Genomic DNA, 14,128 nt, shown 5'->3' on the forward strand with positions numbered 1-14,128 from the left:
CAAGCCCAACAGCGATCAAGAGCTAGTGGGTAGCGATGACAGGAATGCGGTCAAAGCCGCGGCCGTCGATGCTCGCAGAGTGATAGACCAATCCCAGAACAAGCCCAACAACGATCAAGAGCGAGTGGGTGGTTCTCCCGCGGAGGCCGTAGGATGGCAGGTCAAACGCAGCAAGCGGGCTCAGAAGCGACTGAGCAAGGAGAGGACAGAGGATAGCCAGGCCTCCATACCATCTTCACGCAAGAAAACAGCCAACAGCCCCCAGAACGGCCAGCAGGACTTACGGGCGCATTCGTCTACGGGGATGGCAACGCACGTAGACTCAAACGAGCAGTCCTCCAAGCCAGTGCATGGCACAGAGGTGTACACTGCCGTACGAAAAAAGATGCTACGCTCGTGGAAACAATGGAAGCCATCGAGACTGCGACGGACGTCTGGGATTCAACAGAGGTCATCGTGGTACTGCACGCCGGTCTCAGCGACATCCAAGACGACACATTTCCACACGATTCAACTGGGAGGTTCAGGTCCCAAATAACTTCCTGGAAGGCAAGAGCCAAAGGCCACTTCTTCGTGGTGTACGGCGTCCCAGAAGTAGGACCCAAAGATGATACCATGTGGATCAAGTGCGAGTTGTGGAATCAAAACCTACGTCAAATTTGCTCAGACATTGGAACACGCGTGGAGTTCGTCAGTGTCACAAAGGCTCTCCAGGATAAGAAGAATGGAACTTCCTACAGTGAATACGTCGCCGAGCAACTAGGGCAACGATTGGGACACAGGCTATGTGCTTTTTTAGGGCTTCGCCCGTCAGGCAACCACAAGCACAGGGCATGGAGTGTGAAACCAACAACCTCCATGATGACTGCCCTAGCTGGGACAGGCAATCCTACAAATGGCCAATCCACAGAGGCGGCAGAAGCGCTCCTGGCACAGGGCGTAAAGAAAAAGACGGCCCGCCGTCGCCGCAGCCGCAAAAAGAACAAAGACATATATGTAGGCTTCCTTAACCTACATGGTGCTCGAACGGCGAGCAAATGGGAAGAACTGTACCAGATGACGGGTGAAGAAGACAGAGATATATGCCGTGGCTGAAACACACCTTCGAGGCATGGAAGAGCCACCAGTACATAAAAGTTGGCAGTGGGCTGGCTTGAACCGTTCAGGTGAATCGAGGAAAGGGGGAGGAATCGGTTTCCTGTGGAAAACTAGGTCAGCTTCGAAGAAGCTGGACAGTCCGTGTGTTGAGCACATGTGGGTCGAGGGCTACCTGCAGGGGCTGCCAGTCCTGGTAGGGGTGGTCTACTTTGCCGTATCTGCTGGAGCCGATGCTGGAAACTCAAGTATGGTGCAGTGCATCAGGGAAGACGTGGCAAGATGGGCAAGCCAGCGAGAGGTTCTCATTATGGGCGATTTCAATGGGCACCTCCAAGCTCTGGATGGGTTCCAAGATACCAATGGGGAACTACTGCTGACACTGGCACGTACACTTGCCTTAGAGGTGCTAAATCTTCGTCCAGAATGTGAAGGACAGTACACCTGGAGCGCAAGGAACAGTCGCAGCTGTATTGATTAAGTGCTTGCGACACCTGCTTTAGCACGACGTCTCACCCACATGAACATCGATGAAAATGGTGAATTCAGCATAGGAAGCGACCACAACCGAATCAAGTTGAGCTTTTCTCGATCCTCCTGGCGAACCATTGCAAAGGAACATCGCAACCCTGCTGAGAGGCACCTCTCGCAGTCGGAGTATGCGGCAGTCGCGGAAGCATTCGAGCAGAACTTTCAACCGACGGAACCACCAACATATGATCAATTTGTGCTCGAACTGAGACGCATCATGAAGAAGCACGAAATTCGTGTAAATTCCCGCGGCGGTCTACGGCGCAAAGGCTGGTGGGACGAAGAGGTACAAAAGGCCCTTACTGCAAGGCGAACGGCGAATCGCCTACACAGAGCGGCTGTTAGGACATCACCCGGAGAGGAGTGCATGAGTACCTGGGAGGAATACCTCCGCCTCAAAAGAGAAATGCGGGTCCTCGTACAAAGCAAAATAGCTCAGCATAATAACAAACATTTGCGAGCTATCACAGAGGCAGGGCGTAACGGTGCAAACAAATTTTGGAAATACGTGTCTTCGTTGGATCGTCAAACTCCGGCACCTGAAATTCGACACCACTCCAGCAACCTACCGGTCACCGACCTCGCAGCGCACCTCACGAGCCACATGCAAGAGCTCTTCAATCCCACACGACGAATCGACCTCAGCAGTAAACGGCGACCCAGATAAGCCTCACCAACCAAGTGAGGAGGACCATTGGCAGATAACGAAGATCGCTCTTGAGAGTGCACTCCCGCGTATCAGTGCAAGTACTGCTACCGGACTGGACGGCATACCGGCGGGCCTTGTGAAATGCCTGGGGAAGTCTGCTCGTGAACACCTCGCGGGAATCTTCAATACCATCCTCAAGAACGGCCCAATCCCATCCGACTGGCAATGCGGCAGAGTAATCCTCGTGTGCAAGAGAGGAGGCGACGCTGGACTGCTGGGCGATTATAGACCAATCACGGTGACGAGAGTCCTATATGGACTCTTTGCTCAAGTCTTGAAGGGCTGGATGAGCGGCTGGGCGGAGAAGAGGGGTATACTGTCTGAACTCCAGAATGGCTTCCGACGGAACCGACGCTTGGAGGACAATCTTTTCGTGCTCACCCAGGCCATCGAGGTGGCACGGAGAGAAACCAGAGGTCTGCTTGGATGCTTTCTGGATGTCGCCCAGGCTTATGATAGTGTGCCACACGAGAAGTTTTTCCACCAGTTAGACCAACGACAAATGCCGAGCGTGTGGACACTTTCTCCGGCGGCTCTATGCAGATAGCTCGGTGGTAGCATGCTTCAGAGGCACCAGAACACAGCCTGTGAAGGTGACAAGAGGACTCAGGCAGGGCTGCCCTTTGTCTCCGCTGCTATACATGCTATATGTGGCGGGACTCGAGCAGGAACTCGTTGAATCGGGAGTTGGCTTCGCGTTCCGACCCATGATTGGTGGGGTGGCGCAGACATGGACGCTGCCCGGCTTGGTGTTCGCTGATGATCTAGTACTACTGGCTGAGCGCAGCAGTGACCTTCAGAGGTTGGTAACACTGGCGGCCGACCACCTGAAGAGTCTGGGCCTTCACTTCAATGCCAAAAAATCGGCCATATTGCCGTTTTCAGGCGTGGAGACCATTGATGTGCAGCTTCCCGACGGAGGAAGCATTCCGGTATCAGACAAGTACCGGTATCTCGGTGTCAACCTTTGCACCTCCGCAGATCTCTATGACAAGCAAGAGGAGCACGTTCGACAGGCTTCGGTGAGGGCCGCCAACGTACTGCGACGGCGGAGTCTGTGGGGGTGCAACCGGTTTGTACTGGTGCGCGAACTGTGGAAGGCAGTACACGTGCCAGTGCTGACATTCGCCAACGCCGTCATCTGCCTTTCCACAGCAACACGCCAGTGGTTGGAAAGAGGTCAGCGGGCGGTTGGGCGACTGGCGCTGGCGTGTCATGGACGTGTAGCTGTCGAAACTGTACAAGGTGACCTCGGATGGTCAAGTTACGAGGCACGAGAGGCAAGGAGCAAGGCGGCCTACGAAGGCCGTCTTCGCCTCATGAACGACCAGCGGTGGGCCCGTCGTGTATTTAGATACACAGCTATCAAGGGCATGAACGCACCATGGCGCAGGCGTCTCCACAATCTGTGCCGCAAGTACTCCCTTTTTACTGACCCAGTCCACGAGGACAGTGAGAGAAAATGGGCAGTAAGAGTATGGAATAGAGTGCAGGAAGCCGAGACGTCGATGTGGCAGGCGGCTATGGAAAAGAAACCTAGCCTGGCCCTATACAGTGCCCACAAGACCACTATCTCCGCCGAACGATTATACAATAGTGTCGGCAGTGCGCTTCTGTTTGAGGCCCGTGCTGGAGCGCTCCGCACTCGGGTGTATCGGCGTCACTTCGACCCGTCGTTGGCTGACGGCACTGTACAGTGCAGGACATGCGGGAAGGACGAGGAGAGCATGGAACACCTGGTGCTTCACTGCGAATGCCTGTGTCCTCGTCAGACAGATGGCGCCACACTACCGGAGGCACTCGGCTTTGTGAGACTGTGGCGCACCGGATGGAGGCTGCAGCTAGAGTGTACACTCTAGCTGCAGCCGCGATACCAACGTGCAACCCCTGGCAGCGACAGCAATAACAAAAGCAAGGCTTCTACAGTGGTGGTCAGGGAGACAGTGAACAATTGTGATGTTCATGGACCTGGTGTGATTTTTCTTTCTTTCTTTTTTTTTAAATTTATTTGTTTCTCGTTCCGGTCAGGACACTAAAAGGTGCCCCCCCCCCCCCCGGTATAAAGGGGAATACCACAGACATCATCATCATCATCACAACGCGAGCGCAAGAGTCCGCGCATGCGTCCAGGCGGCTCGCAAATTTCTTGGGTCCCCAATTCTAAAACTGGAGTTGGGATGTGCGCCTCCGACTTGTACTTTGACATACAGGGCGTGGTCGACCATGCTCGCGCAATTACCTCTCGAGGGGGAGTCTTGTACGTCCTGTGCTTTCACCGCAGTTTGCGTTGAAGCTATAGACCGCACGAAGGTCACTGCTCGCTGCAGCGGCCGCGTTTGCGAAAGGATTGAGCTGCTAGCTAGAAGAGGCAAAGTATAGGGGCTAGTTGAAGTAACTGCGACCGTTCGCGCTCGTCCTATGTATACCTGTACTGTGCGTTCTTTTCGTGCGTCCTTCTTTGTGTTTGAGCGGCGCGCTGTAAGTGTCGAGCTGTGACAGTTCGCACTCGCCTTGTGTGTTTTCCTGCGTCCTTTGTGCTTGAGCAGCGCGCAGCAAGTTGCTGCTTGCCGTTCTACCTAAGACATTCCAATTTCTTGCTGTCGCGTTCCTTTGAGGCGAAACTGTAACATTTTAATGTTTTTTTTACTTTTCTCAATGTATATGAAAATTGCCACTTTGAATGTTTTTATACTAAAACAAATACAATTAAATGCACCCAAACTACTGGTTCTAGTACCAATTATGTAAATGCCAATGATTAACACATGGGAAAAATTTTGTTTGCTCACACCCGATAGTTGCTGAGAAAAACACTTTTTTAGACAATACAAATGTCTCATAAAAATGCTACAACAGTCAGGCACCTGCCATCTTCGCGCACGAACTCTACGTTAAGGCGAAAATACTTCGCCGCATCAAAAGTTGTGTTGAAATGATTGACAAAAACTCGTTAACTTTTTAATTATTGCCTAGAGGGTAGTTGAGAGATGGGAAAGTTGTAGGATGTGACAACTGAAGGCATACACTTTTTTTCTAGGCGGGTGAGCACGAAATGGCGCCGCTATGTTACGTCATGGTTACGTCAGACCGCAACTTCGCGCGACAAACTTGGGAAAAACAAAGCGCGTCGCAGCAAATCTTGTCAGGAAAAACGTCAAATCGTCCCAAATACACAGTTGGACTGCTTATTCTTTGCGTTCAATGTGAAGCGCTGATGTGTTATCTGTTTCTTTCTTAAACTCTAAATAAGCGCAAACTTTTATCTTGTCTGTCTGAAACCCACCACGGTGGTCTAGTGCATAGTTATGGTGCTCGACTGCTGATCCGGTGTAGGGTGGCTAGCCACCCTACCCGGAGGTCGCGGGATCGAATCCCGGCAGCGGCGGCCGCATTTTCGATGGAGGCGAAAATGCTTAGATTTAGGTGCACGTTGAAGGGGCCCTGCAACACTTTTTCAGCGTGGTCAAAAAACCCTGCCGTTCGGTAGTCGAGGCTCCTGAGAACACGCGAGCCAAACATTATAGCGCAGCACGCGACCTGGAATTTACAATTAATTCTCAAACTCAGCTAGAAACCGCTCCCTGTTCTTTCTACAAATGATGCCATATACCCAAATTCCCTGCCATTGGCTGATGTGAGCATCGTGAGCTGCATAGTTTCCGTGGCCGCTCGCGCGCTTCCGATCACAATGAAAGCGACGCGTCCGAAAAAAAAAGAAAAGTGCCCAAGGTTATGGCGCGTGCGTGACGTAGCTTCTTTTCCCCATGCCATCCCCAGGTGTTCTAAATTTCCGGGGCCCTCCACTACGGCGTCTCTCATAACCATATCATGGTTTTCGGACGTTAAACCCCAACAATTACTGTTATTACCTCTTGTCTGCGACAAGCGCCACAGCGGTTGCCCACCAGTTTTATGCTGCACAGTGGGGACAGAAAGTGGAAATAGCGGTTTTTTGGGGTACAAAGCAAAAGAATCGGATAAGCACGAGGCATCACACGCAATGAATAAGCGGCCCACTTGTGTATTTCAGACAACTTGCCGTTTTTCCTGACTGAACGATGTGTGCGTCGGCGGCCACGAGAACACAAGCGAGGCGAGTGAGGCGTGAGGCCTTCCTCCGCTACGCTCCTCTCATCCGGCGCTCGCTTGCGCCGACGCGTTCGGACACGCCAGCAGGATCCCGTAGGAGTACTTGCGCTCTTCGGTAAACTCTGATGACCGTGTATGTAAACTTATGGACTATGTGAACGCACACAGTCCGCTTGGACCTGGTTGTTGACCGTCGTCCACCTCCATTGTACACTCGCAGAGTAATACATGCCTATGACTTTTCAGCTGGCGTACAGGGGCGTAGCCAGAAATTCTTTTTCAGGTGGGGGAGTGGCGGGTTCAACCACCTTTTACGTATGTTCATGTGTGTGTATGTGTACGTGCACATACACACATGCAAAATTGAAAAATTTCGGGAAGAGGGGGTTGAACCCCTGGCTATGCCAGCGCTGGCTTAGTCTTAGTATATTAGAAGAATTGAATACCAATGCACTGGCAGTGACATATGCACACATATATAAGTACACAAAACAGTTCACACAAGTTGTGAGAAAGGCAGTCATCAACCATAACTACAAAAAGTATGCAACCATACTGTATTAATAATCAAGCAAAACATACCGTCCTCAATGTTTACTTTGTTCCTCTGGTACAATTAGCCATAAGTAGTTAGTATTTAGTACTCACGCAAAAGCTGACACCAATTCATCACAGAGGAGCCACATACCAGTTAGGCCCATCAAATAAAAGATGCAGACATGAGCATATACAAGCGTCATAGCTAGCACATTCTTTCTAGCTCCTCTATAACAGTTTCACTAACACACAAATTAACTTGACCACTGCAGTTTGGGTGCCAGATGCCAAAAGAGAGTTGGAAAGAAATATGCTCTTTTATAGCATGTTGCAATAGCAGATTAGAAATTTCCGTTTAAAAGCTGTATTTCAAACCACATCTTCTTACAAGTGACACCTACAATGCAAAAATGCCGGTCGACATTCAAATAGGTATTTTAAAACAAAACATACAACTGAAAGTTAATGTTTCTCAGTTCAAGTAATGACAATTGTTCAATGATACACAATACTAATAAATAAAACAGCCATCTCTAATTTCAAACTTCTCCATTTGCAAAAGATGCCAGCTCTACACAGTGGCACTACTGGATTTAATTTTTTTCTAGTGGTTGACACATTTCCACACTGCACTAAATTGTTGATATTGTTCTCTTCCACCATATTAACTCTGATGAAATGATTCAATGGGAAATGGAAAGCAAAAATGAAAAAGAAACTAATCATGACCAGCACCAAGATCGTTCACTGTGCTTGTCTAAAACAATATTTATGGAATGACGGGCAGACAGCAGCCAAAGGAGTTGCTTATATAAAGTTATTTCTTCTTCAAAGTAGACTTGCAGAAGCTTTAACAAACCAAGCTCTGAAATTAGACAAACATGGTATGTACAGTACCTTTGAGGTTTGGCTCACAATTATGAGTAGCATGTCTAAGTACAATAAAACAATGTTAGGATGCATAACCTACGTCAAAAGCTGTGGTGTTTAAATGGCCGTTCATGTAAAGACAAAGTAACTTAAATGCCTCTGTCACATGGTAAATGTAATGTAATTTTCATCGAATGACATAAAGAGAACATCATCTTTCCTGCATGCTGTGATATGACAAAGAGAAATGTCATTTGAAAATTACTGACAATAACCATAACCTCCTATGCCATGACCATGGGGGAAGAAACACCAACAACATTTGCATATAATATTTGTGTATCTTTTAAACAACTGTTTCTAGTAATAAAAGTTGCTTTAAAGGTAGATACCGGCCATTCTATATAATTTGTCACATCTGCACAACATAAGCCAAGGCAAGCCAACAGCAGTGTCGCATACACTGTATCCCTTATCACTCCATTTCACGCAACATAGGAACCCAATATAGTCCTGCCATATTTTTTTTATTAAAACAGTGTCTACTTTGGTCCCCTGTGTGTGGCTTTTTGATTATGGACAAGTCATCCTAAATACAGGTGTAAATGTACTGAACCACAATGCTGGGACGAAACAACAATGGCTGCAGAACCGCTGATGTTTGGACTAGCTTTTTGTCGAAAAAGTCTGGTGCACTTTTAAGTGAATGAACCAGCAATTAGAAGACTAAAAAAACACAACTTGAAATAACAAATATTAGAAAAATATTAGTAATTAGCAATCTTTCTAGGATATCCTTGGTATTGAGACTATGCATTAGGCCCCAATTTGAATGGAAATGCAGTGCAAACGAAAATTAGTATTCACTGAGAGTGATCAGTTTTCCCACGTGAAAACGGTAAACAAATGGCACTATGAACAAACGTAACTTGTACAAGGCATTAGATTCACTATGTGACAGAGGTATTGGCGCCATACACACTTTGCTCCATTAAGATTCAGTCGCACGGCTTTTATGGCAGGCGATTACAACAGTCAGTCAAGACATTAAAAAAGCTGCAGCAGAGAAATATGTCACAATCATATTTGAACATATCAGAAATAAGATTTGAAAATTTTCTTTGCGGAAATGTACAGGCTGTATTCTCACACTTTTGCGTCAGTCCTGTTGGGGTGATATTCTGTAAGTGTCCATTAAATGGACTGTTCATTTCAGCCCACTCTGGCTGGCTAAATCTTGAGAGCGAGTGGGCCAGCACCAATAGTGAACCCCCGATTCAATCTCTTTCCATCCAATCGGTGCACGCTGCAACAAACAGTCCCTTTAGTAGACATTTCCAGAATACCACCCCTCCACAGACACTCCACAAAGAGTACTTAAAATTCTGCTGTTATATCAAGATTTTATCAAAAACCTTGAGAAGTACAACCTATAACTACGAGAATGGGTAGCAATGATAACATGAAGTTAAAGTTCTGCCTAGTGACTGTTAAGTGACAATGTCATTCTTTTCTGCTGCAAGCACTTTTCTACACAGCGGAACAGACCTGAGCATAAGAATTTACTTTTCATTATGGTGTTACCGTACACAAAGAAACACCTTCTGTAATGAAGAGAAATTCACATTTAGTTCAATATATAGATTACCACATTAGAACGATTGCCCACCCCCATGGCAATGTTCACTTTTTCCAAGAATGGGAAAAGTAAGCACTGCACTTTACATAGCTGTGTTACTATACTACGCCCTTTAAAAAAAATTTGAGGGAATGTATTATTTGAAAGGCATATCACACTCCCTCCAGTACATTCTTAGTACTGAAGAAAAGTTATTGCAAGCACTTTGTACGAGCATAGATCACCAACTGGTAAATACAGTCGAACCCACTTATAACAATATTCAAGAGCCATGGAAATTCCACTGTTATAACCAATAATTGCTATAATAGTGTTGCATGAAAAAAAAAGCAAAATAGGGGGATGGCAGGCTGTTGAGAGAAAACTATTATACAAGATTAGATATGCCAACACACATCAGTAATAAGGACGACACAAAAGAATAGTAAAAAAAATTAGTATATATATATATATTCCATAAAATGCTAGGTGGTTGCCACAATGCTTATCAGCAAGAGAAATTGCTATCAGCAAGCGAGATTGCCAGAAGCATCTCGCCATGTGCTTCTCACTGCCTTGCATGAGAAAAGCTTGCCCACATACTTCTCCAAGGCATCCAGATGCTCCACATGGTGCAGCAGAAGGTCCCTCACAAAAACAAAGCCCCGGAGCAACTGTACCATCAGCAAGGCCTCCTGCGAGGACGATGTTGATGCAGCCTGCCCTCCTGCATCGTCACTGCCGTATTCATTGTCGCCGTGTGTTTTATTTTCGCCGGCAACTTCATGCAATGCCGATGATTAGCGGGAAGATCAGCCATCTTCCGTTTAGGCGGCAGACAAACTACTACATGGCGAGGAATGACTCCGCCACAAACGAAAGACCAGCGCAAGCAATTTAATCCATTAGCGGAATTGCACAGAATGAGGGGGCAAGTGAGCAAACTGGGAACAGCACCCGGGCAGAGCTTTCAGCACAGCTGGGGAATTTCATTCATGTTTTGGAGGGTGGCATGTGGTATGGAGTAGCCTATTCATGTTCAGAGCTGTGGAAGGGCAACAGGATAGGCCCACAAGGCTGGCAATACCGAGAAGGCTACAAAACAGGTCCTATTGTATCAGCACACAGCAGCCGTTGGGGTAGTGGGCAGGGGTGCAGTGGCTCTAATCTCTCGTTTTTTCAAGTGTTATGCGTTCCATTACCTTGCGGCACAGACACCTATACTCGCGGACAACTTTTGTTGGCAATGAAGGGAAGGCTAGAGAGCCGAACTACGCATGTGCTACCGCTGAAGATCATAGTCCCACAATTGCGTCCATGTTTTCTGCGTGAGAATAAAAAACAACAACGTTACTTTATTTTCTACGGGGCACTCTCTGAAAAGAGGGTCAGCGCGCACCACAGAGATATTTATATTTGTTTTGCTTTATGCAGTGTCATTTCACGTTTTTGCACCTGTGAAAACGTCGCACCTTTTACGCGCACCTCACAGTCAAAATGGCGTCTTCGTCTTCAGGTGAGCACTCGTCACCCTCCAGCTTTTCCGACGACTCGCCGAGGGAGCTTGTGATGAATTTCACTAACAAATGGCTGTGTAAGCCTGTGACGGCCGCTCGAATAATCAAATGGCCGTCACAGGAGGCACAGAAGGTTCACAAACCAAAACTAAATTCGAAACGTGCGCCGACCGGACTACTTCGCGGAGCAGTACATGTGCAGTAGCTCCGCCCCTGTAGCCTTTCCTTCATTGCCAAGAAAAGTTGTCCGCGAGTATAGCAGCCACACTACACTATTATAACTAGGGGTGTACGAATACTGAAATTTCATCTCGAATCAATAGTGCTGAATAGTGGCCAAAAATATAGAATATCGAATGAAATATCGAATACCAAATATTTTAATGAAAATTGAAAGACAGAACACTGCTAATGGGGTGCTTCATCGTCATGAGTGCTCCGGGCCCAAAAATCTTTGGGCACCCGTTCACAGCAGCGTTTTAACTACACGCCAGAACGATGGGAGTTTCTGAACGAGTGGTGTGGTGCAGCAGTGACACAGCATGAACAAATTTGCTCATGTGAAGCCAATCACCGAGAGTTTCGCAAGCCAAAGTCGGGACGTTTTACAGCGCTTGCAGCATACGTGACCGAACTACACAAGAAGCCCGTGCTTTCATTTCGGAAGCAAAGTTGTGAAGGGCTTGATAGTTTTCTCGTGTGTTTTTTTTATGCGTGGAAATGACATAATCTCCTTTAAAATAAACGTGCGCTCGCCTTTGAACCAGGATATCAGTGAAAGTTTTAACGAAAGGCCGACTGTAACGATGTTAGTTGAGTGTAACAATGTTAGCATTACTTTTAGCCCCTTTACCCTAACCAAGTTGCACCACTGACCTTTGTTGCATTTTATATATTCGTCCCATCAAACAATTCGAAACGTCGAATACTAGCCATTCGAAAGTCGAATCAAATTATTCGATTAGGCACGATTCACTTCAAATTCGAAACTCGAATATTCGCACACACCTAATTATAACCAATAATGTGGCATGGGGGCATTGTAGTAAGCGGGTTATTTCACCACAAAAAACATACAAAAGTTGACGGTGCAGCAGCTTTTCATTGTTATAACCAATATATGGTTAAAACCAGTATTGTTATAAGTGGTTTGGACTGTATTGTTTTGGACAAGCTGAGTTTGTGCATAGCAGTACTACCATAAATTTCCGAGCAAGCGCCCCCACATGAGCAAGTGCTACCTCCAATTTCACTGCCAATTTCAAATTTCCACACCGCTCTAAGATATGTTATAATAATATTAAAGTGTTAAGTGTTCTGTGCACTGTGTTGAAACCTTTAATTTCTAAACCATCACTTCGCTGATGGATCAACTACCACAAAATTACCAACTAGTACTCGCAAAGTCCGGTTTTGCGATTTGTGCAGCAGTCACAAAACAAGAAACAACAAAAGAAGAGTGAGCAAATCCCAAGATGAACTACCAACTTACTCAGTTTTCAATTCTAATCACAAAGTCACCAGAGAAAAAACAAAAAAAAAAACAGGGAAGCTAACAACATTGAAAATAACACTAACAACCATGCCACAGAACTATACTAAAGAAAATCAAGGAAAAACACACCAGTTTAATAACAACTTATCGAACAAAGGAAAAGAGATCAGGTTTTAGTGCTTACACACATTTTGCAGCTACGCAATGCTTACTTTCACTTATTCCCCTAGTAACGAGCAAGAACAGGTGACTGTAGAGTGCAATATACAAAAAAAGAAGGATAGTAATTATGCAGCAGGAATTGAGACTTGCTTTACAGGTGACTACCTATATGACTACTATTTAATGAAGTACTCATGCATACGTTGACTAAGCAACTTTGATACATCTAACATATCAACAAGACAGCACACATACTAATGTGATATTACACAATGCCATCATTGAATGAAACGCAAGATAATGAATGTGTAACTGTCCACTGACATGTGAAGTTAAAAAAATGATCTAAAGTCCACTGCTGCTAGCGTAGCTCTAACTTCATATTCTTCTCTTCCAGTTCCTTCGGGTCGCCATTTTCAAGATAGAATTTCCTCTTGACATGAGCAAACAGCAGATCTGTGATTAGAAAAATCTGCAAAAGTGAAAGTAGCATCATCAAACAAATGGTTAAGCTGTTTCACTATATTGCATGTTTACGGACACCAGAAGGAGCACAGCAATAAATTTTGAGGCAGCTCCAATGTGCCCTTGGTTATTGCTATGTCTTCGTTTGTGTGTGATGACTAGAGGCCGATTAAAAAACCTCATTTTAGGCGCCAAAAATAGCCAGGCAAAACAACGTTTTAGGCTACCAAAAACGTAAATATAGGCAAAATAAATTTCCGCATAAATGCAAATAATTTCAACTGAAGACGTGCGCGACCTCTATCTAAGACAGGAAAGCAAAAATATTATTGCTTAAGATGGTACAAAGGCGACAACAGTTGAATTGCGCAAAGGCGACAACAGCCGTGCCATTGTGCTTCGTCCCGCATGGTTCGCGAACACAGTCTCTCCGTGTTCTGCACGGTGAGTCAAGTGTCCACTGTCGAATCAACACACTCATGGGTGTCTTTCTTTTCAGCATGACTGAGAAGGGCAGAAAAGGAGCAGGTAGCCAGATCGCTAAAAGACCAGAGGGAAGGGATTCCTCCTATTGGCCGGGTCAGATCGCGTAGAGCCAATTTCTCCGCTGGCAGTGAACCACTGCCATAGCCAGGAGAGGGGGGTTGACCCCCCCGCCCCGAAACTTTTCAGTTTTGCTTGTGTATATATACACGCACACATACAAATGCATGCACGAACATACATAATGTGTGGTTGAACCCCCCCCCCCGAAAAAAAATTCCGGCTACACTACTGCAGTGAACACCTTACAAAGTAAATTACAAAAAACAGAAGCGGCATGCACATCACATTTTTTCCGTTTTTTCTTTCTTTTTTTTTTCTTTGCTCTTCACTCACACCATGTCTCTGTAGTGGCGAATGTTCACTGGCGTGTCCCACCTCACGGCTGCTAGAGGTTGTTTCCGGGAGTTGGTTCAACTAGAGGCCTAGGTTGAACCCCATAAAGTTCCGAGCAGTCAATGTTGCACGGTAACATGAATAACGGTCTCAAACTGCTC

General features: G+C 46.4%; 1 protein-coding gene across 1 annotated transcript in view; it reads right to left on the minus strand.

Annotated features, from left to right (window-relative positions):
- Positions 1-12,576: 12,576 nt before the first annotated feature.
- The window catches only part of LOC119403108 (phosphatidylinositol glycan anchor biosynthesis class U protein-like), a 47,067-nt gene continuing 45,515 nt past the window's right edge, over positions 12,577-14,128 (minus strand). The window contains exon 12 of the mRNA XM_037670059.2: positions 12,577-13,095. Within this exon, the coding sequence (XP_037525987.1) occupies positions 12,985-13,095 (111 nt within the window). The 3' untranslated portion in view covers positions 12,577-12,984. The remainder of the gene's footprint in view (positions 13,096-14,128) is intronic.

This window comes from Rhipicephalus sanguineus, chromosome 1 (genome assembly GCF_013339695.2).
Source record: "Rhipicephalus sanguineus isolate Rsan-2018 chromosome 1, BIME_Rsan_1.4, whole genome shotgun sequence".
Taxonomy (NCBI): domain Eukaryota; kingdom Metazoa; phylum Arthropoda; class Arachnida; order Ixodida; family Ixodidae; genus Rhipicephalus; species Rhipicephalus sanguineus.